The sequence below is a fragment of the Rhamphochromis longiceps genome, linkage group LG10, assembly GCF_057381845.1.
Source record: "Rhamphochromis longiceps isolate RC_006_pf linkage group LG10, R_longiceps_female_GT1.1, whole genome shotgun sequence".
Taxonomy (NCBI): Eukaryota; Metazoa; Chordata; class Actinopteri; order Cichliformes; family Cichlidae; genus Rhamphochromis; species Rhamphochromis longiceps.
The window spans coordinates 15,008,369-15,035,702 of NC_140566.1; the positions used below are offsets into that span (position 1 = coordinate 15,008,369).

Here is a 27,334-nt window from a genome sequence, read left to right on the forward strand (position 1 = left end):
AGAGGTCAAGGCAGAATGACTGCTTCAAGTCGATAGGAAGGCAGCAGTAAGGTTAGCAGCCACTTGTTACAATCAAGGTATGCAGAGGAGCATCTCTGAACGCACAAGGTGTCACGAGACACTGCAGCAGATGTTGCCTGGTCTCAACATGAAAACATGGAACCATCCTGTCCTGTGTCAACAGCGTAGGCAGGATAACGCCCCATGCCACAAAGTTAAAAACATCTCAAACTGGTTTCTTGCAACATGATAATATGTTCACTGTAGTCAAACGTACGTCAGCAGTCATCAGCATCATCTCATGTGATGGAATAGGGGATTCACATCACAGGTGTGCAGCCGCAGCTGCGTGATGATGTCATGGCAGTATGATTGACATGAAACAGATGCTTTGGGAAAATGACACATTATAACTAAACACATCCAGAAAAGGTGTATAGGGTGCATAACAATGTGACTGTTAGAGCGAAACATCTGAATGATGATGCTCACACAGTAATCTAACAATGAGTTAAAAAAAATAAAGGCGTGTTTCTTCAAGGCAGGGCTCAGCGGTTTGATAAAGTGCACCATTTTTTTTCACAGTGCCGCATAAAGATGTTCATCTTTAAGACAGTCTAAGCTTTCCATCTTGTATTACATAAGGATTTTTTTTTCAGTAAGAGAAATACTGTGTCTGAGCTTAAAAAAAGGAGTCAGTCGGTTAATAAATTCACACATTTTGATAGTAAATCAGGCAGCTGGCAGCAACCTGTGGAAACTCCAAGAGGTTTGTGGTTAAAAAGCAGCTGTGGACACTACTCGTCAGGTTAAGAGCTTTAATGATGCTGCGATTGTGTCTTTAATGTGTCTTTTATGTAAGAGAAAAATCTGAGTATTATTAGCTGTCATCAAAGTCTCTGCCAAAGGAATGTGTGTGCTTTCCAAAATGTTGACCAATTCATTAATTTTAAAAAAGCTAGAGGTCTGTTTGAACAACAGAATCCGACTGCATTTAAGGCCCTTTTTTAGGTTATAAACCAACCAATTAGTCAAGAAAACAAACAAAAAAAAATTGACTGGATGAAAGCAACTGTTATTTTCTAACAAGCAAGAAAGAAACTAGACTTCAAATGACAGGGTGCTCACTTGTGGTGTTCACACAATGTTTTTGTTTCATTTTTCAGCTCCATTGTTCTCACTTCCTCACACCCTCCCTTCGATTACCAAGATCCAAAACTTTTCTCCTATTAATGCAACGCCCTTTGTCAGAATGGTTTCCCCTCGGTTATTTTCCTGCCGTGTTTTCCTCCTTTGTCTCTTTTCGTGTCACTTGAAGTTGAATTACAGCCTCTTTGTTAAATGCACTCACTGTTGTCTTCCTCCTCCTCACCACCGCTTCAGACTTCTGCCTAAATATAGAGTCCACCATCTCTTCTACACGAGTTCTGCTTAATCACTCAAAACTTAAAATCCATTTTTCACCAAACAAACATTCACTATAGAGCTTACCCCTCCTGTATCGCTACAACATTAACTTTGAAGAGGAGAGGAGAGGAGGCCTCTCACTGTTGCTGAGCCAGGTTCGCACACGTGGAAGTAATTAGTTGCGGACTGCCGAGGAGTCTGGGCTGTGGGGTAATTAGGGGACTAGATCACTTTAAGCACAGCAGGGACATCCTCATATGGTGAAAGTCTGGCAGAAAAATGAAAGAACTTCAATGAAACACCCAACAAGTGGCATAAAATATTTTCACTCTGAAGCAACATGGACACTTCAGAGGAAGTCTGCCTATAACACTTTGTGACAGAGGACTTTAACCACTAGGACTGGGTGCAGGCAGCAACATGCAGAATCAGGTGGAAAGGCTCAGGCACAGACTGAAGACTACTTAACTCTGACATAAGAGCTCCAGTTTCCAAGGTTCACATTTCATCTCAGAACTGGATTTCGAATGAGAGGAAACTGGGAAAATGAGGGCCTTGAAAATTGAGATTGCAGACACAGAAAAAGAGCCAGAGGACTTTTTTCCCCGAATCTTACATTAGATTACACAATCTAAACGCACAGAGGCTGTGGAAACGACTAACTGTAGACAGTCTGGACTTGAGCTGGGAATGTGTCTGAATGAGACATGATCCAGCTCCTCAAAAAAGAGAAGAGAGAACATTTTTCATACCTGGAGTTGAATTTCTTGGACTCCTGTGAATAAAACCTCTTGATGTTTTTAGCCTGACGCTGCGCCATGCTACATGCAACAATGCTGATTGCACAAACAATACTCTGTGGATAACACACATCATCTGCTTGGTGCATGATTATATATATCACATCTGTTGTTTCTGTGACCGGTCTATTTTTACACTGAGTTGTGAAACACACTGGTTTATCTATTTTAAACAGAAAAACAGTCAAAAACGCCAAAAAAGGGTCATTCACAGCATACAGAGATGACAATTCTACGTTGATTTGTTATGACAGATAGTCCAGTTTTTGGAGGGAAAACTCTGTTGTTTGTGTCTTCTGGCTGTTTAAAGGAACAAACTCCACCCTTGAAAGGTTGTAAAATATACTCCTGACGAAGAGCAAAGTGAGCCTGCAGCTCTAATTAAACTGTAGTTTAAAAAAAAGAAGAGAATTTCATTTTAAAATCAAATCCGGACACACCTAAACAGCAAGAGAGACTATAGATGTAGGAAATATCATCAGCTGTGATATTGCAGATGACCTTATTCCTTCCTTTTTGGGCTTCCTGACAACTGTTAAGATGTTCTTCTCTATGTGTTACATGCTGCTGTGAGCGTTTTGTTGTGTAATGTCATAGAAACCCCATATATTTATTTACAAAAAGCATTTCATGGCGCTTTAAACAGAAATGTCTGAGTTAACAGAAAAAAAAAACAACCTGCAACATCTGGAAATTTCAAATTAAGCCAGAGTGAAAGAGCAAAAATCTGAAGATCCTCAAAGAGGCCATTTCAGACAGGCTTTAAAACTTGGTCAGTCCCTGAGCTCCCATGTTATAGTGTTAAAATGCCTAACTTAACAGCAGAAATAAACATATAAATTTGTTTTTTAGGTGTTCGTAACTGGCTATAACTGCCCAGAGATACTGCCATGATGTCTGCTGGGTGGCAAGACGACACAAGCAGCCAAGATGCAACTGTTTCAGGACTTTATTGAAGTCTGGTAGATGATCGTGGGATCCTTTCCATGGTAAACAAAAATGCCTCCATAACAACCAGCCAAGTGTTAAAAAAAAAAAAAACCTCTGCAGGAGGAGGCTTTATCACTCAGTGGACCATTTAGGTATATGATGTCAAATCTATCGGAACATGAAGACTGTATACGGGAGCAAAGAGGGCTCAGCACAAAGTGCATTCTGCAACAGCATTCTCTGGATGACTGAGTCTGTGTTCAGGAAGGAGGAACTATGGAGGTTTTGAATAGCTCATGGCCTTAAGCATATAACATCATCTCTAAAACAGTGGAGTCAGTGTGATGCATGTGCATGCCTGGCTTCCATTGGCACTGGGTGACGTGTTTATTCGTGTTTATTCATGATATGACAGAAGTGAAAATATGAGCGCTACTTTCTGCTCGGATTCAGGGGTGAGGAAGGTTTCCAGGGTCACAAGAGTCACGTATCAAGTTAAAGCTCTGACGGCAGGTGGTATTACACCTGCACTTCGTGCCTTTATTATCCTGACGCACAAACCTCCGCTTCACATCTTCCTCCTTTAAGTTCGAGCCATGCACAGACTAATGTTTCCTGCAGATTGTTTGTAAGTGGGTGTGTTTGTTTGTGTGAGAGTGCTATTAAGTCAAGGGTGTATCACCTCCTCAGAATGCTGCTGCGGTGGAGCGACTGCACCACATTACAAGCTGAAATGGGCACAACGTTTAAAAGCTGAGATCATAACAAAGGGTTTTACTCTCCGGCGGACTTTCCCTTTAAATCATCACCTTGGCGTTCATTGGCAGAATTTATGACCCAAAATCGCTCAGCGACTCTGTCTGTCAGCTAGCTTAGCCTCTCGGAGACAGACGCCCTCTGTTTTCCACCACACCTTTGTCTTTACAGATCCAACACATTCCTGAACCGAGAGGTGGTGTGTTATTAAAAATCAAACGTGCTTAAGAGTTATTTGGTGGTCTAGATGAATGTGAGGCATGAACAGGGCTGGCTGTGTCAGTGGTGGGATGTGGAACATGTGCATCTGAAGCAACTACTCTATCATGAACAATATTTTCCACATGTTAAAAAAACAACTGAAGAAGTAGAGAACAGTCCATGATTTCAACATTACTCACTGCTAATCCATGCCAAATCAATCCACATAAAGTTTTTAATAGATAACTTTGTTCACTTCAGATCATGTAGACACACCGCACTGCCATTTCATATTTTTGATCTATCTTTCCAAAATGTGGTTGGAGTGGAGCTAAGAAAGCATTTGAAGTTGACCTTGTGCTTTGCTGTTATGCTTTCAAAACCTAATTTAATTTTGAATGCCAGCTTCCCCGTACGTTCCAAGAGTCAGGAAGCTTATAATTTTCCCACCCACTGCTGACTTCAGAAGAAAGACACGAACAGCACAAAGAGACAGGAGGGAGACTCCTTGTCTTCAAGCTCTTATCATCAGCACTTCAAGTGATGGACAAATGAGAGGGAACAAACAGTGTATTTATGATATATAATAAATATATCATATTAAAGTGAGGGAATAAAGCCACACGAGAGAGATGTAAAATCCACAGACTAAAAAATAAGTGGATTATTGCGATTCCCAGACACTTATTTCTTTAAGAAAAAAAAACAGATTGGTACATTCCTCAACTCCTACGTAAGCAAGCCCAGTGTAACGAGAAAGACATAAATAATGTCCAAAGAAAGCCCAGGAAGACTCGATCAGATTGAAAGATCTGAAAAGTTTAATGATGTTAAAGAAAGAAACAAAGAAAGAAACAAAGAAAGAGTTGCCCTTTGAGTACCCTGTGAAAAACCCACCCACTCACTTCTGTCTGTCTGGAGATGACGCATCATCAGCCCCCTCCCTCCACGGCGTCCTTTCAGCCGCAGCCGCACCCTCCCAGCACAAAAACAACAAATTACAGTCCTACAGACTGCAACTCACTGAACTGAAAGCTACCCCACATAATCTTGAGCCATACAGATGATACAATGGCCCGATCTGTCCCCGTCTCTCACTACTGTCCTCTGGCCAAACTTAGCAAGCTAACCCGTCTGAAAGTTGGTGATGACTCCCGCTGAGTCACTTTCACTGTGATTCAGTCCCTGGATGGGTTTTTGGTCCCAGATCTTATTGGCCCGTACAGCTGCAGGGATACAGAGTGTGACACCACCAGGAGTTGTTTTTAGACTGGTGGAGCTTTCAAATTATTACTGAGTAATTGTGAAGCATGACACAGTTGGTAGTTGGTGTTTATCTTCAGTGGAAGTAATGATTACATCAAACTGAGTGTAGAAATATCTAAAAATGTACTCCAACACGTTTTTTTTTTTTAATATTTCTTCCACGTAGTGAGTAATTCTCATCAATATTTTATGAAAATTCCACTTGGTGGTTTATTAAAGTGGACCTTTTCCTCATTTATCGCTCCATATTCATAGTCCTGGACTCTACTACAGTAGAGTGGGTCAGTAGCTTTATATGAGTCACAACTGCTTATTTTTCTTATACTGTACCTTAATGCAGCCTCTCGGTTCACCCATGGTCCAAAACAAGCCATTTAAGCCTTAAAAGGTGCCTTAAGGCCACCCTTCTTTCAGGTCAGCTTTCTCTTAATTGGCTGTTGCTTGGCTTGGCTTCAGATGCAGTTGTTTAGTTTCCACAAACACAGCCGGGTGCTTGAGGGTACTGCCACTAAATCAGGTTCTAAGTAAACTAACTGCAAACCCACTAAAAAACATAATTTGTCAGACTTGATTGGGCAGTCTTTTAAATCCATCCATCCACAGTCAAGGCCGAACCTGATCCAGAATATAGGAGCCTACAAAGATTACAGCAGGAAGTCTGAATATTTGGTACAATAGGTCAGCTTTAGTGTTCACAGTGAAACATAAACACTGCTTCTTTGTTTTTCATGGCCTCTGTGGTCTCATTCTACTATGGAATATGAAAGTGGTGAAGCTCAACCTAGCTTAATGCCTGCGAGTGGAAAACTAGATTTAACCCCGTGACCCTGTTCTCGTCTTTTAAAAAGTGCTTCCAGGATTATTTCTGGTTATATTTTTTTCTTCTCGTTGACCTGAGAGAACTGTGACTAAACAACACCGGCTCCCATAAACAGTTGCCACAAGAGCCGGTGTTTAAAACGAGAAGAAGAGAATGGCTATCATCATATGACGTGCTTCCCTTTACCATCAAACCACGTCCCCAAATACACCCACCGTCAACTGGCACTGTGAGACCACATACCACGCCAAGCAAGGGACGACGCATGAAGTGGGTCAGACTCCCGCAGCTGAGCCAGACACTGGGAGTAAATGACATAATCACCGCCTTATGAAAACACAAACCTGCGTACACATTCCTTCTCCTCCTTCTCCTCCTACTCTCCCCCTGTAGAGCTCCCGCTCCTCCATCAACCCCCAGAAACTCTGGACGGCCTCACTTTCAGCTATCCAAACAACAGTGCTGCCCTTTGCCAGAGTCCAGCACTGTCACTGAAGGCTTTCATTACCTCTCTCTCTCTCTCACACACACACACACACATAAAGGCTAAAACAACAGTTTGTTAACATTACAGAGACGGGATGATGACAACGACGACTGCTCCCGAGAAACAGAAGCAGCCGTCATTAAGGGGGATCAGTCTGAGTATAGGGAGGGCCGCGATTTCCCAGATCTAAATCAAACCCTGCCTTGCGCAATGTGGTTTTCACATGTCATGGAAATATGCAACCACACTGCGCAGCTTTTTAGCGGGCACAAATCCAGCGTTACCCCATCACGCCCCTCTGGCACATACGTTTTGTGGAAAGAGAGCAAGAGAGTCAGATAGAATCTTGGCACCGGTGCAGATGATGTCATCTAATGACTATCTAAAAGCCCCGGCTATAAGGACTGCAGGGCAGGCAGGTAAGAGTGCTGACTGTGCTCTGCTGAGATTATGTCAGATACCTGTGCTGTGAGATACTCAGCACTGGAGTGCGTGGCAGGTAATGTCTGCAGGGTGCTCCGCTGGCGGAGGCCATGTTATTCTAGTTACCCTTCCTAATCGCTACAGCTACAGGGTCTCTGCTCGGTGTGGGTACAGTCCCCAGCATTCCTCTCAGTAGCTTTAAATAACTGCTCCATTCCCCCCTCTCACTACACAAATGGGAGGAGAGTGTTAAAGATGGCAAAGAGGGTTGTTTGTTTGAGCTGGGTTCATTCAGCACACCACTCCTGGACACAGTCACATGCAAAAAATATACACGCCGTTGCCCTGAGACGATTTAAAAGAGAGCACCTCTAATTGCTGCTTTGTTTCCACAAAGTTCATTTAATGAGATGCTTTTTTTTTCTCTTTTTCTTCGCGCTGAAAAGTAGGATTAAAGCGTTCAGAGCGGCCTGTAAGACTAGAAAAGCGCTACATAAATGCAGGCTATTTAGAGTCTGATTGGATGGGGAACTCCGGCTTAAGATCATGTGGATGTTGGCTCTGAGTGAGTGTTGTGGTGCAAGCTTGACTAAAGTAAAATTTTAAAAAAAAGGAAAAACCGACTGTGGAGTTAACCTTTTTAAAAGGCCACGCTTCACTGAGGGGAAGCTGCACTGAATCAAAACAAAGTGACTAAAATTGGGTGTGTTTATCTTTTAAAAGATAAAGCATTTTCACAGCTTTACCAGTTGGATCCACTTTTATGAGGGGAGCCCACAGTGGAAACAAAGGCAAAAAAAGAAAAGGTTAACGAGAACACAAAACCTCCCAAATAATTACAAGCATTATTTAAATGGACACACGGAGGTTACACTTATTTAGATTAAAACTCAGCCTTGGCAACAGGGTCAATGGCCAGCCTGTAAACAGCAGCCAAAGGTAAGAAGCTTTCGTGATTATTAAGCTGGGAATGAATGTGCCCGAGAGTCCATCGCTCATGTGTGTTTGTGTGTTTGTGAGTTTGTGAGCACGGGAGCCGTGCCCAGCTTTGCCTCTGAGCTCAGTCCAGCCTGTGGCAAAAAATCCGGAGTGCTGCAGGTTTCTTGGTTGCCTGTGTTAGACCGCTTTCTCCAAAGTTTGGCATGACAGAGAAAAGAGCGTGTGGGGAAGAGCAGAGGGCTTTGAAAGGTAAAATAAACTTGCCTCCCTAAAGAGAAAGAAGGAGAGAGAAAGCAGAACCAGCCTTGACTGCTGTATTTAACTGACTTGTGTTCATCTTCAGGCTCCCATGGACCTCTGACCCATGCCAAGGGAAAACCAAAACAAACCACAAGGCTACTACTGTCACTTTACCCTAAATACAAAACCACATGGGAAATCCTCAAATAGCCATTTCCACTTGTCATGATGCCCATTTTAGGGGACGCAAGCCCAGACTGAGCTATGATAAGAACCACTTCCTGTGCAAACGAGGCCCCGCCCCCCCCACAACATTCCCTTAGATATTCCAGAAAAAGATGAGAATCTGGAGCTGCCTGGCAACAGCAGGCCTGATAAAGAGGAGATGCAGAGGAGAGAGGAGGCTCAGCGGGCTGTCTGGGAGCTGAGCAGCTGCTGTCAGGAAGGCAAGATATATTGGATGCCTCCGTGCTAGCAACAACGAGAAACATTTAGACTTGGACTAAAAAAGCACGCCTTAGTCAAAGCAACCACAGTATGTGCACTGCTTTTATGTAGCCATTGATTCTGAAAGAATATCTCCTAAAAGAAATACATAATTCTGACAAAGTACAAGACGTATAAACTTTGAGGCGCAATAACCAAGAACCAAGATTGAAAGTGTTGGGGATAAAGGAAGTTTTTAAAAGGGGTCATAGCATGTGATCAGCATAAGCTAAGGTCATTCACGGGTTTCTCTGTGAAGTGAGTCACATGTGCCGCCGGTGCGTCGAGCCGCCTGGGGGGCTCTTCAACTGGTGGGGGGGATGGTCACATCTTGCAGGAGCTTTCTTCTCTTCAGGAACTCTCTGCAGGAGGGGGAGATACAGGAGAGGTGGAGGAAGATCTCAGCCTGGGCGTTTACCGTCTTATGTAGTCTGGAAGATGTGTGGATGGTGGGGTGGGTGCAGTTTTCTCTGTGGTGGGGTTGGGTGGACTGTCCAGGGCTCTGTGGAGCCGGGGGGCGCTACTGCACTGGGCCCCGGTCTGATGGGCCTGGGCCCCCCTTCCCTGGCGGGTCGCGGAGGGTGGGAGTGCCTACTGGGGTCAGCGGGGGAGCTGGCCCCAGGGAGGGGTTACCTGCCCCTCCCTTCCTTCCCTCCCCATCTCCAGCTGCCTCCCTCTTCCCGCTCCTCCACAACCACCCACACATGCAGGGCCTTGGAGTGGGGGTATGTCACCAGGGTGCAGAGGAGGCTACCCCCCCCCCCCCCCCCCCCCCCTGTCCCCTTCTGGCTGCCTCTGCCTCAATTTTATCCCACAACTTAGACATTCACATTATTCACACTCTCATTACACATACATATAGGATCTTGGGGGTGGGCACAATCACGGAGTCCAAATCACCATCAGGGTGTATACCTCACCCCTGACGTCGTTGCCCACCTCTCAATTTTAAATACACTTAGTCATTGAGGGCTAGCAGGAGGGACTATGCGCTTACCTGCTGCTCCTTGGCAGGTAGCTCCATGCCCTCCTGGGTTTTAATTGCACCTTAGAACACATATGCATCAACACTACAATGAGCGGGTGGAGGGAGGTTTGGAGTCTTCTCCCACCCCCATTCTCTGCGGCCTGCTGGAGCGGGAGGGCTAGTAGGAGGAGTTGGCCGTCCGACTGCGGTCTGGGGTGTGGGGCCTCCCTGCTGCTGCGGAGTCGGGGTGGTCTGCCTCTCCCCACCGCAGGGAAAAGGGTAACACCACCTGGGTCTGGGTGCAGTTTCCCCCTCCAGGGGCAAGGGTACCTAGACCCGGTTTGTAGAGTACGCTTGGGGAGTGTGATTGTGTGTACAGCGTCTCTTTATGTCTGTCTCCACGTTGGTTGAGTGTGGAGTGAGTGCATATGAGAGCATGAGGGTGGGAATGGATGTTTGTGTCTGTGTGTGCCTGTATGTCTGTGTCTATATGTCAGGTTGGGTATCAGACGCCACCTCTCTGGGGACACCTCAGGCCCTCCAAGGTTTGGAGGCCTATCTCCACCCACCACCACTTCCCCTGCCGGTGGCGGACTCCCTCAGGTGTCGGTGTGTTGGTGGTTCTTTGTGTCTGGGGGTGGGCGTCCGGGTACACACTGGCTCACTCCTTGGCGGCCGCTTGTCGGGGCCTGGGGCCTGGGGCTCGCTCGGGCCCCTTTGGAGGTGGGGTGCCCCCGGCCTCTCGGCCTGGGGCTCGGTCACTCAGGCACAGCTGGGGGCCGGCGGAGCTCACGGGCGCGTCACTGCAACTCCCCCTGACTTCTGCTCCGCGGCTGCTGGGCGAGCCCTCATCTGGGACTCTCCTCGGCTCTTACTGGGACAGTGGCGCGGCTGCCCCTCTGTTGGTCTTCCATGGTCTCTTGTGTTCTGGGGGCCTCTGGATGTCTGGAGTTTTGATCTCCTCCATACCCGCTTCACACCCTGGAGGACGGGGCTGTGGCCCCCCCACACTCCCTAGCAGATCATTACATGGAGAAACCTTTGGAATGCAAGCATGCTGATCCACACAGGTATGCACACATGGGTATTCACAGACGCGGACTAAAGCTTTCTTGGCTGCTGCCTCAAAGCACACTGTGCGCTGTCTATCTTGCGTGCTGCACAATATCGTTTATTATTTAGTAAATATTGATATCTATGACTAGCTAGTTTATTGTGATGGTGCTTTGTTTTCTCTATTATTATGTTGCTCTTTGTTGTTTGCTGTCTCCTCTGTTTGTTTTTTTTGTTTGTTTTTTTTTTTCTCCATACAGGTGACCCAGGAGTTCTTTTTTTTTTTTTCTCTCTCTTCCCCCCCCTTCTCACCGTCTCTTCTCCCCTTTGGTTTTCTTTCTTTCTCTCCCCCTCTTTCTCTCATTCATTCCCCCTGTCCTATTTATTTAAAAAAAAAAAAAAAAAAAAAAAAAAAAATGACAAAGGATGAACTGAAGCTCTGCCATCACGTAATGTCGCATACTGCTGTTTCTGATGTCATTTAAAAAAGAAAAAAAAAAAAAAAAAAAAAAAAAAAGAACCACTTCCTGTGCAAACGAGGCCCCGCCCCCCCTCACAACATTCCCTTAGATATTCCAGAAAAAGATGAGAATCTGGAGCTGCCTGGCAACAGCAGGCCTGATAAAGAGGAGATGCAGAGGAGAGAGGAGGCTCAGCGGGCTGTCTGGGAGCTGAGCAGCTGCTGTCAGGAAGGCAAGATATATTGGATGCCTCCGTGCTAGCAACAACGAGAAACATTTAGACTTGGACTAAAAAAGCACGCCTTAGTCAAAGCAACCACAGTATGTGCACTGCTTTTATGTAGCCATTGATTCTGAAAGAATATCTCCTAAAAGAAATACATAATTCTGACAAAGTACAAGACGTATAAACTTTGAGGCGCAATAACCAAGAACCAAGATTGAAAGTGTTGGGGATAAAGGAAGTTTTTAAAAGGGGTCATAGCATGTGATCAGCATAAGCTAAGGTCATTCACGGGTTTCTCTGTGAAGTGAGTCACATGTAACTCTTTCATCCTTTTTAATATTTTCCAGTCTCTGAATGCTAAAATTCAACTTTAATAAATAAAACAATATGTATTCTGCAATAGTTTTATCGCTGTCATAACCACCTAACCCCCTGCAGAGCCCTGTGATTACTTACAAAGGCACCATGTGGAGTCCATGAGGAGGGCAAATTGTATGTTGCTGCAAACAGTTCTTTTTTCTGCCTGCCATGCCTGGAAGGAATTCTTTGCTTTCATCGGTTTTATAAAGTGCAAAGTGAAATGCAGATTCATTTATGACACATGTAATCAGCGCAAGCGTATCGACAAAACAAATCGGATGTCGTAATCTGATGGCCGATCCTGAATGGGACATACTTAGCAATAAAACGATGTCCTGTAACGTCTGCCTGTGTGCAAACGTTCTCTTATAGAAAGTCCAAATGAGCAGCGTGCTGTGCAGGTGATTTATATTCATGTCCTCCAGGTTATTCACACTGAGACAATCTGCTCTGTCTGAACATCTGGGTGGTCGCCTCTCCGTCTGTCTGTCCCAGTCTGCAACAGCATAATGACATCCCGCGCAGATCAAACAGATTCATTATTTCTATTTATTACTTGATTTACATTTTGGATAATTGCTGTTTATGAACTAGTGTATTTTTAAACATAAAGAAGCTCGGGCCTTTACACAAACAAAGCTTCTGTGGTATATTGCTGGAAAAACAGAGTAATTGTTTAAAGCTGCTCTAATCTATGCCATACCTTTTTATTTTAGTTACAGTACTGCGCCAAAGTCTTAAATCACCCCTCATTTCTTTATGTTTTGGATCTTTCTGCCTTTTTTTTCAGTTCTCTCAAGATGATCCCACACTGCTTCATTCATGTTGAGGTCTGGGCTGTGGGGAAGCCAATCCATGACTACCAGAAATGTAGCTCCAAACCATGATAGATGGCTGTAGACACTCACTGTTGCTTCTCTCCTGACCTCCTCCATACATGCTGATGGAAATTTAAACCAAAAGTTCCAACTTTGGATTCATCTCTCCATTAGACTTGCTGTCACTAATTTTCAGTCCAGTTTTTGTGTGAGCAAATCTGAGCATTTTCTCTCTGTTCCCCTTGCTTAAAAATGGCTTCTTAACCGCCATCCTTCCACTGAGACTGTTTCTGATGAGGCTTCGACAAACAGCACATGGATCAACTGAGAGATCAAATGAGTCCTGTGTCAGGTGTTTGCTGGATTCCTTCTTACTTCTTAAGGACATGACTTTCAGATCAAATACACCTGCTGTAGATAGTTTTTAGGCCTTCTTCTGTCCTCTGCTTGTCCAGTTTCCTCAAATTTGTTTAATGACACGCTGCACACCATGGTGAGTTTTCAGCTAATAAATCTTTGGGAATCCCCTTGTTGGTGAAAATTTATTCTTTTGTATTTGTTAAACTGTGTTATCTTTGCCATTTTTCATAGATTCAACTAAAGAAATTAGTAAAAAAAAAAAAAATTGGATATTTTAGGACATTTTGTTAGTAACAAAGTGCTTACAGATAGAAATTGGCTCTTTGCTAAGTTGTCTGTTATGTGTAGACACAACATTTGTTCATCCCTTGAGCTAGCTGCCTGTTTTATGCTTGAATGATACATAGGTCAGCGTGAAGTGACTTAACAAACAAACAAAAACAGTCAGGTACAAGCACTGTGCTGAATATGTTTGGGAAAAGCAGCCAATGTCCAAAGAAAACCTTAGAGAGATCTTCAGAAAGCCTGGTGAACTGTTGCTCGAGACCACTGGAAAAAATGGTCTGGTTTCTTAGAAGCAAAATATAAAGAAATGGGAGCCAGCTCAAAAGTTTTGTACAGTAACGTACAAAGAATACAAATCGTGCAGAGTGATTTCACATCCTTTAGCTCAGCCGCTTTAGTTTTAAGTGCCTGTCACTGGCTGAAAAGTCAGAGGATCAACAAACTGAGGAGGGTTTTATGATCACCATAAATACACGCACTGTACCTGTATTATTTAGCTTTTGATATATTTAACTTTGGATAACTTCTTTGGCCTACTAAAACAGAACAAACAGAAGTAACGAACAGGATTTCACTTCCCTCTTTCAGTTTAATATAAAATAAATGACCTATTTTGCCGTGGAAACACAAACTTTTGAGAACATGTCAAGTAAAGCAAAGCAAAAAGTCTCAGTGAACTACATTATGACTAAAAGTGTATCTTGGTTCTGAATGTGTTTGCTCTTTAAAGACTCTTCTTTACTTCTACAGACTGACAGGAATCATATTTTCTTTTGTGGAAAAGTTTTGTTCAGTCTGGGCGTCAGGCTCGCCGTTGCTTACATCATAACTGCTCAAATATGGAAAAGTCTTCATATTGTTGCTGCTATAGCCGTGGCCGTTTTAACACGGGAGAGAGAAATTTCCACTTGTCCAGACCACATTCCAGCGCTCGCGCTGAACAGCACACATCTCCTGTGCAAGCTGGAGTCGACTCCTCGGTCCCTCTCTGCAAAATACTCCGATAAACGGACGGATAAATCCGGGAGACGGGACTGTGTGACGACATGATCTCGTTATCCAGACACACTGCGAAACAGCATGAGGCATTCCAGGAATCCGACGCGTCTCTCTTGAATTACTTTACACAGAAGCTCCATAAAACGTGACGTACCACAAGGAAATCGGGGGGAGAAGAGGGAAGACTGATGCCGGAGCCAACTCTTTGCCTCTACACTGTGTCAGAGTGGAAGAATACTGTCACAGCAGTGCAAGTACCATTCACTTGGCCTCAATTGAATCCAGCCTGCTTCGACTCCAGCTACGACTCTACACGCAACTGCAACTCTGTGCAAACCTGTGTGTGATGAATGCAAAATGCACCACAACCACAACCTGCTGCTGCCACTCCTCCCTCCCCACAGGCATTGTTTATTTTTCATCCAGCAGCTCTGCATCTTAGTTTGGTTCTAAGAATTCAGCCAATAAAGGAGAGAGAGAGCACATAAGTGGAAGAGGAATCTATATTTAGAAATATGTGAGTTTTAAGAAAGAAAAAGAAGAAAGAAGCCGTATCATGTTAATAAATATATTTATTACTGAGCTGTGCCGTGCAGCGTAGTGTATTAGCTCACTTTCATTACTGTTATTGAGTTAATTCACTGTCAGACTGCGTTAAAAAGCTCAATCTCACTCTGTACACCGAGCCACTGAGGGTAAATCCATTTGTGGAGCGGCACACTGATGTAGACTGCAAGGCTCCAAGTCTCAACCACAGCTGATCTGATACAGCACAGAAACAGCTCCACTCATGCCAACCAGACACTGGAGTGAGGGAGGTGGGGAAAGTATAGATCTTAAGAGTACATTTATGTGCCATGTAATGAGCCGTGCCTTACTAATTAAAGTGTAACCCAGGAACGTTTTCCAGATGCAGCGGAGGGTAAACCTCAGCTCACCTCATCTTAGCCACCTATTTATTTGCACAGTTTCCTCACATGAACCCACGGAGCCTATCAGCAGCAGGTATGGAACCAAAAGGCCTCGAGATGATCAGATATGCTGGCTTTGAACCAGTTATTTTGTGGATTATGGGCCATTTTTTGTGACATGGTGTTGGTTTTGATTTTTAGGTGGACTTTATTGCTTCAACTCGCGCTCGTGCTATCAACTAACCTTGAAATGAGCTAAAAGTGTTTCAGATTTTCAGGCATAACCTTTTCTTATAGAGAAGCACAGTTGGGCCAGTTTTAGGTGTTTTATGGAGCTCCACATTGGTATAATAAGCTATTAAGAAAGTCAGCTTTTAAGCAAACAAACAGGCCTCCCTCACCTCTCTACAGGGGCGATGTGCCAAAAAGTGATTTCCATGGTTTCTCCTTGTTTCTTATGTCTAATATCTTTACTTATTTTGGTAAAAAGATGGAGGGCAACATGATGCTGGGGAAACTTAAAGTATGCCTATAAAATTGTAATGTTATATTTGTTACAGTTTCTGCTGTCCTGTTGGCCAGATCCCTTATGAAGATTGTTTTTTATCTGCATAAATAAAGAATATATAAAAGTCACTTTGCCAAAAACCCTCCAGCTTCGCCTTGTGACAGAAATGTTCCTTCTGGCTTTAAATGGCAGGACATCAGTCATGATATTAGATGTGTTTGGCATATTTTTGACAGATTGAAGGCCAAGGAGGCATTTATAATCGTTTAAATAATCGCGATCATTTCTTTTTGCAATTACCGGAAATCCTTTTTTGGCACAACAGGGATAACCACAACGTAAAAGCCTGGGGTCAGGACAGGGCTCTCACTAGACATTTAATCGCCCCCAGCCCTCATAAGAAACTGCCTCTGTCACTTACCGACCCTGAAGCCCGGTCCGGTGAGCGTGTCGGCCCCCTGCCCGTTCTCCGCGATCAGCGTGGTGTTGTTGCCCTGCTCGCAGGTATCCTGGCACTGCCCCTTCAGGCAGACCCGCTTGCAGATGAGAGGAGCGATGACCACCTTGAAGCGCTCGCGTGTGGAGGAGCGCTCTGTGCACCACACCAGCCTGTGGACGCTCAGCCAGATGACAAGCAGATGGGAGATCAGAGAGGGCATCCTGGCATCCTTTCACTGCCCTCCACAGAGACCCCGGGACATTTAATCACAAGCCGAGGGTTTCAGCTCCAGCTCAAAGGCGCCTGCTTTGTTAACACAGAGGGAAACTTTTGACGTCTCATACGGTGGAGGAAAAAAAACAAAAACGTGTGTCCTCCCTCCTGTTTTCTTCTTTGGGAAAAATAAAATCAGTTCCCTCGCGTACCCATGTGATCCATCTGCAAAACCGACGCGTTTGGCATCCTCGGTAGCTTCTCCTAGTTGCGCTCGTTCCAAAAAGTTGCAGGAGTTGCTCTTTTGCTTTTGTCGCTCTTCCTTCTTCTCGCCTGTTGCTTTGGAGGGCTGGAGAGGAGTGCGTATGTGGGTTTGGAAGAGAAAGAAGAGAGGGAGGAGAGGAGGAGAAGGGGTGAGCCAGCCCTCTCTGGAGAACTTGGCCGGAGGCCAGCCAGGCGGTGCAGGAGCAAAGCTGAAAGTGGTTTCCTTGTTGGTTATTTCTCCTCTAACAGCCCTCCTCTGCTCTATTGCCCCCGCACAGACAAATCACAGCTGCACAGCTGTGCGTGTCACTCTCAAATAGAAAAAATAAAACAAAACATGGACACAGGCTAATAATTCACTCCGTGTTCGTGAGATTCTAGTGCGTGAAAATGCACTGGCCTCTCCGAGGTTCCTCTCTATGTCTGTAAAAATATCAGCCAGTGTGCATACACTGATCATAACATGTCATTACGCCGCAGTGTGTCACTGCACTACATCAGTCATTGTATTTGAATATTTTGCTTTTCACTTGAAGCTAAAAAATATCAGTCATGTGGATTTCTTCAAGATTTTACAGGCAGTCTAATATTTCTTGTATTGTGTGATGAGCTTCTTTATATTTCACAGCTCAGATATTTAAATAGCCGTAAGGATGTCCAGAAGCACGGTACAGCTGAAAAGCCAGTATCCCAAGGACCACTGGTGCTGAATGACATATAAATGCTATATACATGCTTACAGCCATTGTGTGTGTATTCCAACAGCATTGTCTTTTAAGAAGAGTTCACCAGGGGTTTGAAACATAAGGCCCGGGGACCAGAATTAGCCAGCGTTTTCTGTCCAGTGGGCTGGAGTGTAAAATGACAGTCTTTGGCAGGCTGATATGAGGCCTTAGGTTTGACACCTGGTCTAAATGCTGGCCTACCTACAGTCCTGGCCTATCTATGATGGTAAAACCTTCCACTTTCAAAATGACAGCAATGGGTCTCCTCTGTTTCCAAATGCTTACAGAGTGCTGTTAATAGAAGAGGTGATGCGACCTGGCATCAAATCAAAACTGAGCATACACTTTTCAGAAAACACCTTTCTTACTTTCAGCATTTAAATTTGTTGGCTCCGCAGCTAATAGATGCTTTTACAGTCTGGGGTTATAAAAGCATCTATTAGCTGCTGAGGTTTTTGCAACAACTGCAACAAATTCCAGTTTTCCATTCTTGCCCTCGGTGTGCAGATAAATAGCGCTCAATCTCGCAGCCGCCCACGCCGACTGAAACAGATTAAAGTCAGACGGCCAACGTGACACCACACAGTCTGCAGCGCTGAGACCTGCCTAAACACTTAATGCATGATAAGTTCAGCTGCGACTCTCGCCTGGGACGAACGAGCGTGCTGATTAATCACACTTCAAAAAGTAAAAAAAAAAAATATATGAAGGTGCAGCACGGGGGCTAGTCAGTGTCTGGGGGTCATGTGAGCAATGGGTGAAAGTGAGAAACAGACAAAGGGAGGGGAAGAAAGCAAGCTGAGTCACTTCCTCTCCAAAAAAAGTGAATGTGTTTACTTTTAGTCGCTGAGGAAATGACTGCATGGGCCTACAGAGAGTTCACGAGCCGTTCTCACATGTCTCTGAGCCTCTGCTGCTCACCATCATAAGGTCACCGACTGCCAAGACACACACACGTGCACACATGCACGCACACACAGAATGAAAATACACTGCAGGTCAGACAAGAACCCATCCTTATTGTTAGTACAATATAATTACTTCCCATCTGAAAACTGAAACCCTGGTGATATTCTCTGACAAGCAGACAATAATAACAGACAGCACGGACAAATAAGCAACCTTATTACACAATCTGAGTGTAAAAAGAGCTGAAGATGGAAATTCAATCCTTTACTTGGATAAAAGCAGCAACGCAACATCCAAAAGATGAAGAATGTGAGCGACTAAAGCAAAGACTACTTAGAGCAGAGTGCCCCGAACAATAATAAACCCTTCTGCTCAATGTGTCCCGGGCCTCTAAGTTAATCAACACACAAAGTGCAGTGAGATAGTTAACATATTAGACTGCGTCTTTATTTCTACAGCAGCTCGTGTTTCTCTATGGAAACAATCAGAGCCATTTCCACAGACAATGCCAAATTTTTAAAGCGATCACGAGGAACTACACTCAGCGGCGTTGGAAGTTTTATCAGGTTTGGCCACGAGAGAATCTCAGTGAACACTCAGGAGCAATGACAACAGCTTAATGGATCTATGGCAGCCTCTGCTGGATCACTTGCCCAGTGGTTTAAACAAAGACGTCCAAAGGGCACGTTGGCTCCAGGTGGAGTTTTCTCTACAGAACAGTAAGAAGAAATTAGTTTCGGTGCCGTGCACAAAGAGTCTTATTTTTTTTGGATCAAGCCTGTGAAGCATATTGGCATGATTTACACTACATGAACTATATACGGTTTTTCTTAGGAGCAGATTAGACTGTGTATCAACACAATTTGTACTCTGGATTTTGTGCTTTTATCCCCAGAACGGTCAGTGATTATGACTGTTTATCCTTTACAAGGTTAAAATGTGTAGTTTCTTTTCCAAACTGGTCTAAAACAAACCCACAGCTGCACAACTTGAACTCAATGGTGCATTTTGAGGGAATAATCACTGCAAAAACTTGTCCTGGGAGATTAGCTTTTAGACCACTTGCCATAAAACTCATCACACTGGCTATTGTTCCACCAGACAATAGATTGCAGTAAGTTTAGTGATCCTGTAACTTTTTTATCTACTGCACGTTGAAATTTCTCTTTGTCCATTTTATTTATTTGTGACCAAACAGATACAACAAGGTGCTGGAAGCATTTCTCAGAGAATTTCGTCCATATTGACGTGATAGCATAACACAGTTGGTGCAGATTTTTGGGCTGCACATCCGGCATGTGGATCTCCTGGTCCAAAGGTGCTCCGTTAGGTGTAGATCTGGTGGCTGTGGAGGCTTTGTGAGTATAGCAAACTCACTGTCATGTTCAAGTAACCAGTTTGAGATTATCTGAGCTTTGTGACATGATGTGTTATCCTGCTGGTAACAGCCATCAGAAGATGGGTACACTGTGGCTGTTTAAATGATGCTCATTGGTCATAAGAGGCCCAGATTGTGCCAGGAAAATATCCCGCACACCATTACACTTCCAGCAGCAGCCCGAACTACTGATGCACAGCAGGGTGGATCGATGCTGAACCGCTACCATCAACACTCATCAGCAGGTAACCTTTTTTCCAATCTTGTATTATTCAATTTTGGGGAGCCCACATTCTTTGACCCAGTGTGGTCTTCTGCTACTGCTGCTGTAACAAATCTCCTTTAAGGTTTTATGTGTTGTGTATTCAGATGCTCTTCTGCACACTGATTGTGACCAGTGATTATTTAAGTAACTGTTACCTTCCTATCTGTGGTCGACTCCTTTGTCACGTGGTGTGAGCAGAATCATCTGCAGCTCAACGTGGCAAAGACCAAGGAATTGATCGTGGACTTCAGGAAGACCAGGAAACACTTGACCCCTGTTTCAATCCAGGGGGTCAATGCTGACATTGTGGAGGACTATAAATACCTCGGTATACACATTGACAATAAACTGGACTGGGCTAAAGACACCACAGCACTTTACAGGAAGGGCCAGAGTAGTCTCTATTTTTTGAGGCGACTGAGGTGCTTCAACATCTGCCGGACAATGCTCAGGATTTTCTACGAGTCTGTTGTGGCCAGTGTGATCCTCTACGGCCTTGCATACTGGGTTGGGGGGGGGGGGGGAAGCAGGCTGAGGGTCGAAGATGCCAACAGACTCAATAAACTGATCCGTAAGGCCAGTAATGTTGTGGGGATGGAGCTGGACTCCCTTAAGGTGGTGTTGGAGAGGCGGATGTTGTCCAAGATAAAGACAATGTTGGATAACACCTCCCACCCACTCCACAACATACTGGTCAGTCACAGAAGCATGTTCAGTGGAAGACTGAGGTTACCAAAGTCTACATGTCTAATTTAACTGAATTGCTGCCATGTGATTGGCAGATTAGACATTTGCATTAACAAGCAGCTGAACAGGTGCACTTACAATAGCTGGTGAGTGTATACCAGAAAGTACAGTTCTTTGATTGGAACTGTATCACAGCATTAACTATCCTTTCTCTGTGTTAAAGGCTCATCCAGCTTTGAATGGATAATGTTTGCGTGAGACGTCCCAAATATTTTTGACAATCCCAAACATGTCTTTAGCAGTATTTTATGCAAATGCGTTCTGGGAGCTATGACTGCTAATTATATCAAGACATATCCAATTTACGCTTACGAATCAACACATTTATGTGCTATGAACCTTGATGAGCGTGACCTCCTCTGGAGGGGATATAACCAGGAGGGACCTTGATCTGTTTTATGGCAAATATTACAAAAAGAAAAGAGTTTTAAGTCTTATAGTGTAGCCAACAATGTTATGGAGGAAAGCATTCATTTGTTTCAGGTCCATCTAACCTGTTAAGTTTCTGTAATCGTACCAAAGGCTAACTTATACCTTAAACAGCAGTTTGGTGTTTTTGAACACAGATGTCATTACTCAGCACTGCAAGGAGAGCAAAGTGTTATTTGGGATCTGTGTCTGGGTGTGACCACACCACCTACACAATCTATTCTGGCAGCGTTTCAGGCAGTGTGGAAACTCTCCCCCCAGGCTTAATGCGGTTTTTCCTGCCATAATACGACAAAACAATAAAATGAAACAAGATGAAATGGCAGCTTTACATGGCTCAGTGAGCAGTTAGGCGGCTGATCGAGCTCACAGATTATTTACTACCTACACACGATATAAATTATCTGGGTGTGTTTTGGCTTTAAAGCAACTTTTTCCCCTTTTTCCCCTAAAAAAACCCCCCAAAAACAAAACAAAAGAGAGAAAAAACAATTATAAACAAGGCCCTTTAATATAGTAACATGTACAGTATGAATGTGAAGTGGGTGAACAAATAAGCATAAAAAAGTAATTCATTTCACATTTAAACACTGATTTCTTAGGGAATAATGCCATTTCTGTTCAAGCCTACATGCAAAGGTCCCCCCCACCCCTCAAACCCACCCATGTGTAATACAAAAAACAATAAATATGCTTATCTGGGGCAAAGACTACCTTCTTGGTATACACAGTGACAAATATTTAACACTTTTAGTGTCACTTTAAAATGACTTGTACATAGAATAGTTACATGGAGGTCGTTATAGTAGTACACATGTTAAATAACACCACACAGTTTAGCTCAAAGGGCTGAGAAGATTAATGCTCTGCTGTTAACGCCTGGTGCGCTGTAGCATCAGGAACAAGTGTAACTGGGTTACATACATTTACATGGTATGTTAGTATACTGCTGCTTTCAGCACAATGTGTGTTTCCTTTAAAAAACAAAACTGTTGCACGACAACTTAAGCACAACCCTTACTAAACCGAATAAAAATGCTCTAACTACATTCTTATATACACAAACAGCTGAGAGGCATTGTTGCCAGCGGAGGAACAGATATGCACATGCAAGCACCAACGTCTGTCTGCTAGCGACTGCCTAGTAACAATGATACAAGTCCAGAAAAAGAAAATCTTTCCAGACATACAGTAGCAGCGTGAAAAAAAACAAAACAAAAAGAATAAAATAAAAATGGAATGCTAAACTGAGGTCCACGGGGAGACGTTATTTAGTGAGAAGAGAGAATAGGAGAGTGTTTGAGCTCCTGATGTGGTGCACAAAGATGCCAGCTAATTGCCTTCAACTAGTCCTGTATGATTTGATAAACAAATAAATGCACTGAGTGATTTCTTCAAAACAGGATGTCTTCGACACAGATAATTTCCGTTTGATAACATAACAATTGTGGACCGATGAGGGCTCTGCACAGTGACGGGAAGAGATAAGAGAGGAGAACTGGCTGAGAGAGAGAGAGGGGTGATGGCTGACTGAAATTTGGCTCACGACACACACACACACACACACACACACACACACACACACACACACACACAGCTGAAATTACACTTTAGCTTTTGGTCTGTTAGTGTTTTATATGGCATTGCTACAGCCTTTCATTATAAAAAGGAAACAGCAGGGACAGCAGTGGTGTAATAAAAACAAGCATACTGTTGTCGTTTTTTAAAGCAGCATATTTTAGATTAAAATGTTACCGTTTCCACCTATAGAGGGCAATAAAGTATCTACCCGGGGTTTTACTGAAGTTGTCAGTGAAAGAAATCAGATGCTTCATTCACTCACATTCAAACCCTGATGAGCTTTTTTGCCCAGGGATGCTTTGGCGTGCACACTGGAGCAGCCGGACATTAAACCATCAACTTTCTGATTAGTGGATGGCCCGCTCAACCTCCTGGTGACTGTATCTCAGAAGGCATATTACTAACAATGTTACCAAGAACATGAGCCCTAGCACCTTCATAAAAGAAATCAGGATAAAAGTAGGTCGACTGGGCCGATTGTGATCCGTGACCACTGAAACAGCTTGTGCATATAAATCTGGCTTTAAATAAAGCATGAGCATCAAAGATGAAAGGAGCAGAGGTGGGAAGATATTAATATACCATGAAAGGAGACCATCTTGGACTACCTTGGCTATAAAGCCATCATAGTTTACGCAATTTGAAAGTTGAGTGTTAAGGCCTTTATACATTAAACATGTAAAATTCACACAAATATTTTGTGCAGCCTCGCTTGTTCTTAATGCAGCCGTTCATACCAACCAGGTATGATTTTTTTCTAATTTTTCGCATGTGCATAAACAGAGCTGACCAATCAGATTACTGCGTTTTCCAACAAGTGTGCTCAAAGCGCACACCGGTGCTGAACATACAATTATATGGAAACAAGAAAATAATATTATTTTACCTCAGACACACAACTAGACGCTGCTCCGGGTCAATCTGCTCACTGAAATGATTTCTCTGCCTCCTCAGGTGTTAAATGTTCTTAAATGTACGAAAGCTGCCGTGATACAGCTTCAACTCCTGGATTAAACCAGCTTGTGAGAACTGGAGAAAATCAGAATCATTGTTTCTTCTTCTTGATGTCGATTTGACGTTACATGACAAATTCGCATCCAAAATAAATTCGGATTTTTGTGACATTTTTCCACAATGTGCTTGGTGTGTAAAGGCCTTTATCTGGTACTTCAGCTGAGGGAAATTTGCCCACATTAGACATTGGTCAGTTTCATAGATGTGATTATAAATGCCCAAACCTGATCAATTTATTATGATTTAAAAAAAACAAAATAAAAACCTACAAACTAAATATGCTGTTACCAAATCCTTTTTCTGTAACAGTAAGGATGCCTTCATTATTGTGAGTGTTTTATAAATTCATGCCCAGCTCCGAAGTTTTTTTTAAATATTCTTCCTTTTTTTTTTTTTTCTTTTTTTTCTTTTACATTTTTTGGCTTGTGCCCACATCTGCAATAAATTTCCCAAATTATTGCCAGAAAGTTTGCAATCCAGCAACTTCCCGGAATCTGTACACTACCTGCACTGCTCCATAAACATCTGTATGAAAGAACAGCTGCTGCTGAAGAATGTACCGTGGTAATTTAAAACTAAGCTTCACATCTAAAAGTGTAACACTTTAATATCTTGGACAAACTAAGCTCCAAGGCTCTGGTTATATGTAGCCTGGTTCATCACCCTAACACTGCGGAGTGAAGGTGACCTCGTGGTCCATCAAACTACACAAACACATCAGTCTGTGCTTTTTTTAAAAACACCAACAGCGAGGCACCTCTTTAACCTCCACCTAGACACAGTCTACAACTGAGCTGTCATCCTCCTCAGCTCCCCACTCCCCAAACCTCATCTGCGGAGACGGAGCTGCTGGATGGAGGTTATTAATGTCGTCCATGGCGTCTGGGTCGGCGTCTTCATTGGTGCCGATTCCCATGTGACCGCCTTCCTCGCGGTGCGTGCGGATGTGTTTCCGCAGAGCCGCAGGCTCTTTGAAAGTGCGGTTGCAGAAAGGGCAGCAGCACGGCCTCTCTCCGGTGTGGATCAGCTGGTGGTGTTTCAGGTGCTGCAGGCGACTGAGCCGCTTCCCGCAGATGGCACACACGTAGGGCTTCTCCCCCGTGTGGGTGCGCCGATGTTTACGCAGACCATCCAGGTGGCGGAAGCAATTTCCGCACTCTGAGCAAGAGTACGGCTTCTCCCCCGTGTGTATGCGCAGGTGGGTTTTAAGCGCCCCTGACTCGCGGAACCGACGGCCGCAGACTCCACACGGGTATGGCTTCTCGCCTGTGTGGATGCGGATGTGCTTCTTCAAGCTGGAGATCAGACGGAAGGTCTTTCCGCACTCCAAGCAGTGGTGAGGCCGATCTCCAGGGGGCTCGACCACTGCCGTGTCAGGAGCTGATGGTCCTGCAGAGTCATCAGCTCCGCCCGATGAAGCGCTGTCACCTCTTCCTGCTCCAGGAGTCCTAGCTAACTGTTTCTGTCCATTAAGTCCGCCCAAGGCACTACTGCATTCACGCATGGGTCTTTGGTGACGCAGTGGGTGAGGGAAAGATCGCTGGGAACCTGCCTCTCCTCCAACTTGACCGTAGCCAAGATCTCCCACGTTATGTGACGACCGTTCTCCGTCCCCCGTCGCTATGCTGTCCTTCCTGTTGGGTTGAGTGGAGCCTGAAGCTGGTCCCTGCTCCTCTTTAATCTCAAATCTGGACGCTCCACCAGGTCCCTGAGACTGCCTCTCGTCTATAGACAAAAATAAAACATGTACATCATTACCATGTTTGAACACAGTCATCAATCTTTGCAAAAGCTCCACACTCACCTGGTCGGCCAGAATCGGAGCACATATGAGATGCATTGGATGTGAAGGAGTCCAGAGCGTGGTTGGTCACAGAGCCATCTGGCTGGATTGAAAGCTGGCACATTTTGTACTCATCTCTTGGTTCAAACCCATGAAGTGACTCATCCACAGAGCCACCAAGACCCAAGTCGACACCCGCTCCATTCACGTTTCTGGGGTTCTGGTGGTCCCTGTCCAAAGTCATGGAAGCCATGGAAGACAGCGACGGGGCAAACACTGACTGACTGATTGACTGAGGGCCCGTGTAGGACACCTGAAGCTGATCTATGAGCTTCTGAGCACTGCACAGGCACTCCTGCAGGGTCTTCAGCTCCCTCTCAGACACTTCCAGGCGCACTTTGAGCCTTTCGTTCTCCTGCTCCTTATGCAGCAACTCCTGCTGAGTCTCATTGAGCACTAGCACCACTTCCCCGAGCAGAGTGTCCACTGCTGCGGACATGGCGGTTTGGATGGTCGGGGCGAGACGCGATTTGAGCGACGTTACAGTCACACTGCCCTGCGAGCCTCCGTATCCACCCTTGTCGGCTTTGCGATCGTAACAGGATTCAATCCTGTCGGGGATGCTAACAGCGCTTTGTTTGCGGTTCCCACTGTGGAGCGAGCTGCTGCCGCTGTTTGACGGAGAGGAGGAATCCATGCTTCCAGCATAGCCCGTCCTCCTGGAAGTCATTATTATTATAATGCAGTTAGCTAGCTGGTATTCAGTCAGCTAACGTTTACACGCCGTGCTCCTGAAAACAGCTCACAAATATGAGCACCAAGAGAGGGGAAACTCTGCGGGTTTTGTCGCTTTACTGTGTGAGAGCAATGACTGTCAATGACTACATGCGCCTCATTAGCTGTTTAACTGGCGCTGCCGACAAAAACAATGTAGGTAACTCTCCGCTGGGCCTGGCTCTGGCCCGCTCTCTGCAGGAGTAACAAGGCCAGACGGCAGAGGACCACTGCTAACGCTGCGGCCCCGATGGAGAGGTGTGCTGCCGCTCTTTAGCTGTCCTAATAAAGTCTACGAGTTATTGTTCAAAACACGTCCACTCTGCACAGCGACTCACCCATCTCCTGCCTCCGTCTGCAGCGACTGTAAGCGCAGGCCCGTCGCGTGTTTGTGACGTCAGAATATAGGGGCTCGTTTTACCCAGGGTAGGGACTCGCAGGAGGTTCTGCGCACCTAGTGACTTATCTTGCTTTAATCTCACAAAACATTCGAGTTTAGACACGTCCCAGTTCGTACATTTTTTTCTTTCGTTTTCTACTTCTACCCTGAACTACAGCTACAAAAATGAATATCAGATTCATGTTTTGGGGAGTACTTTTTAAAATATGTTCTTCAGTGAAATAGAAAAAATCCCTGTAAGTTCTTCTAATTTTTTAAACACCCAACTGGCCACAGTTTTGTCAGCACTTTTGGCAAAGTTTTATGGGCAGAACTTTGTTCTACCAGAAACTGGATTTGAAGAATTCAAGTTACAATTTAGATTCAATCCGAGGAATTCAAATTCGAATTTAACTTATTCAAATTCAGTTTCTGATGGCACAATGTTCTGCCCATACTTTTAACCGTTCTTTTTCCAGGTTGGTTAAGAATGTACAGCATCTGTAATGACTGTAAAAAAACACGTATTGGTGGCACAAGTTTCATTTTATTTTGGATTCTAAGTCACACAGCCTCAAAAGTATACATACAGAATATACACACACACACACACTCACTAATATTTGGTTAAATATCTCTTAGCAAGTTGCACCTCAACCATTTCAGTAACCATGAAGAAGCTTCTGGGATAATTCTGGCTGTATGTTTGAAGAATCTTATTGTTAAAATAG

The 27,334-nt window shown here is 44.3% G+C and overlaps 2 protein-coding genes across 3 annotated transcripts in view; both read right to left on the reverse strand.

Annotated features, from left to right (window-relative positions):
- Positions 1 to 17,194, reverse strand: part of ltbp3 (latent transforming growth factor beta binding protein 3) — a 43,534-nt gene extending 26,340 nt beyond the window's left edge. Inside the window, exon 1 of one of the 2 annotated variants that reach the window (XM_085420408.1) lies at positions 16,125 to 17,194. In XM_085420408.1, coding sequence (XP_085276534.1) covers positions 16,125 to 16,362 — 238 coding nt within the window. In that variant the 5' untranslated portion in view covers positions 16,363 to 17,194. The remainder of the gene's footprint in view (positions 1 to 16,124) is intronic. The other variant, XM_085420407.1, reaches the window with a different exon arrangement.
- A 4,370-nt stretch (positions 17,195 to 21,564) lies between these two features.
- Positions 21,565 to 26,599, reverse strand: LOC146660509 (uncharacterized). The gene is made up of 2 exons (XM_085420409.1): positions 25,472 to 26,599; positions 21,565 to 25,392 (listed from the first exon to the last, which is right to left on the reverse strand). The coding sequence occupies exons 1-2, from the start codon at positions 26,178 to 26,180 to the stop codon at positions 24,440 to 24,442; spliced, it is 1,662 nt and encodes a 553-aa protein (XP_085276535.1). The 5' UTR covers positions 26,181 to 26,599; the 3' UTR covers positions 21,565 to 24,439.
- Positions 26,600 to 27,334: the final 735 nt, after the last annotated feature.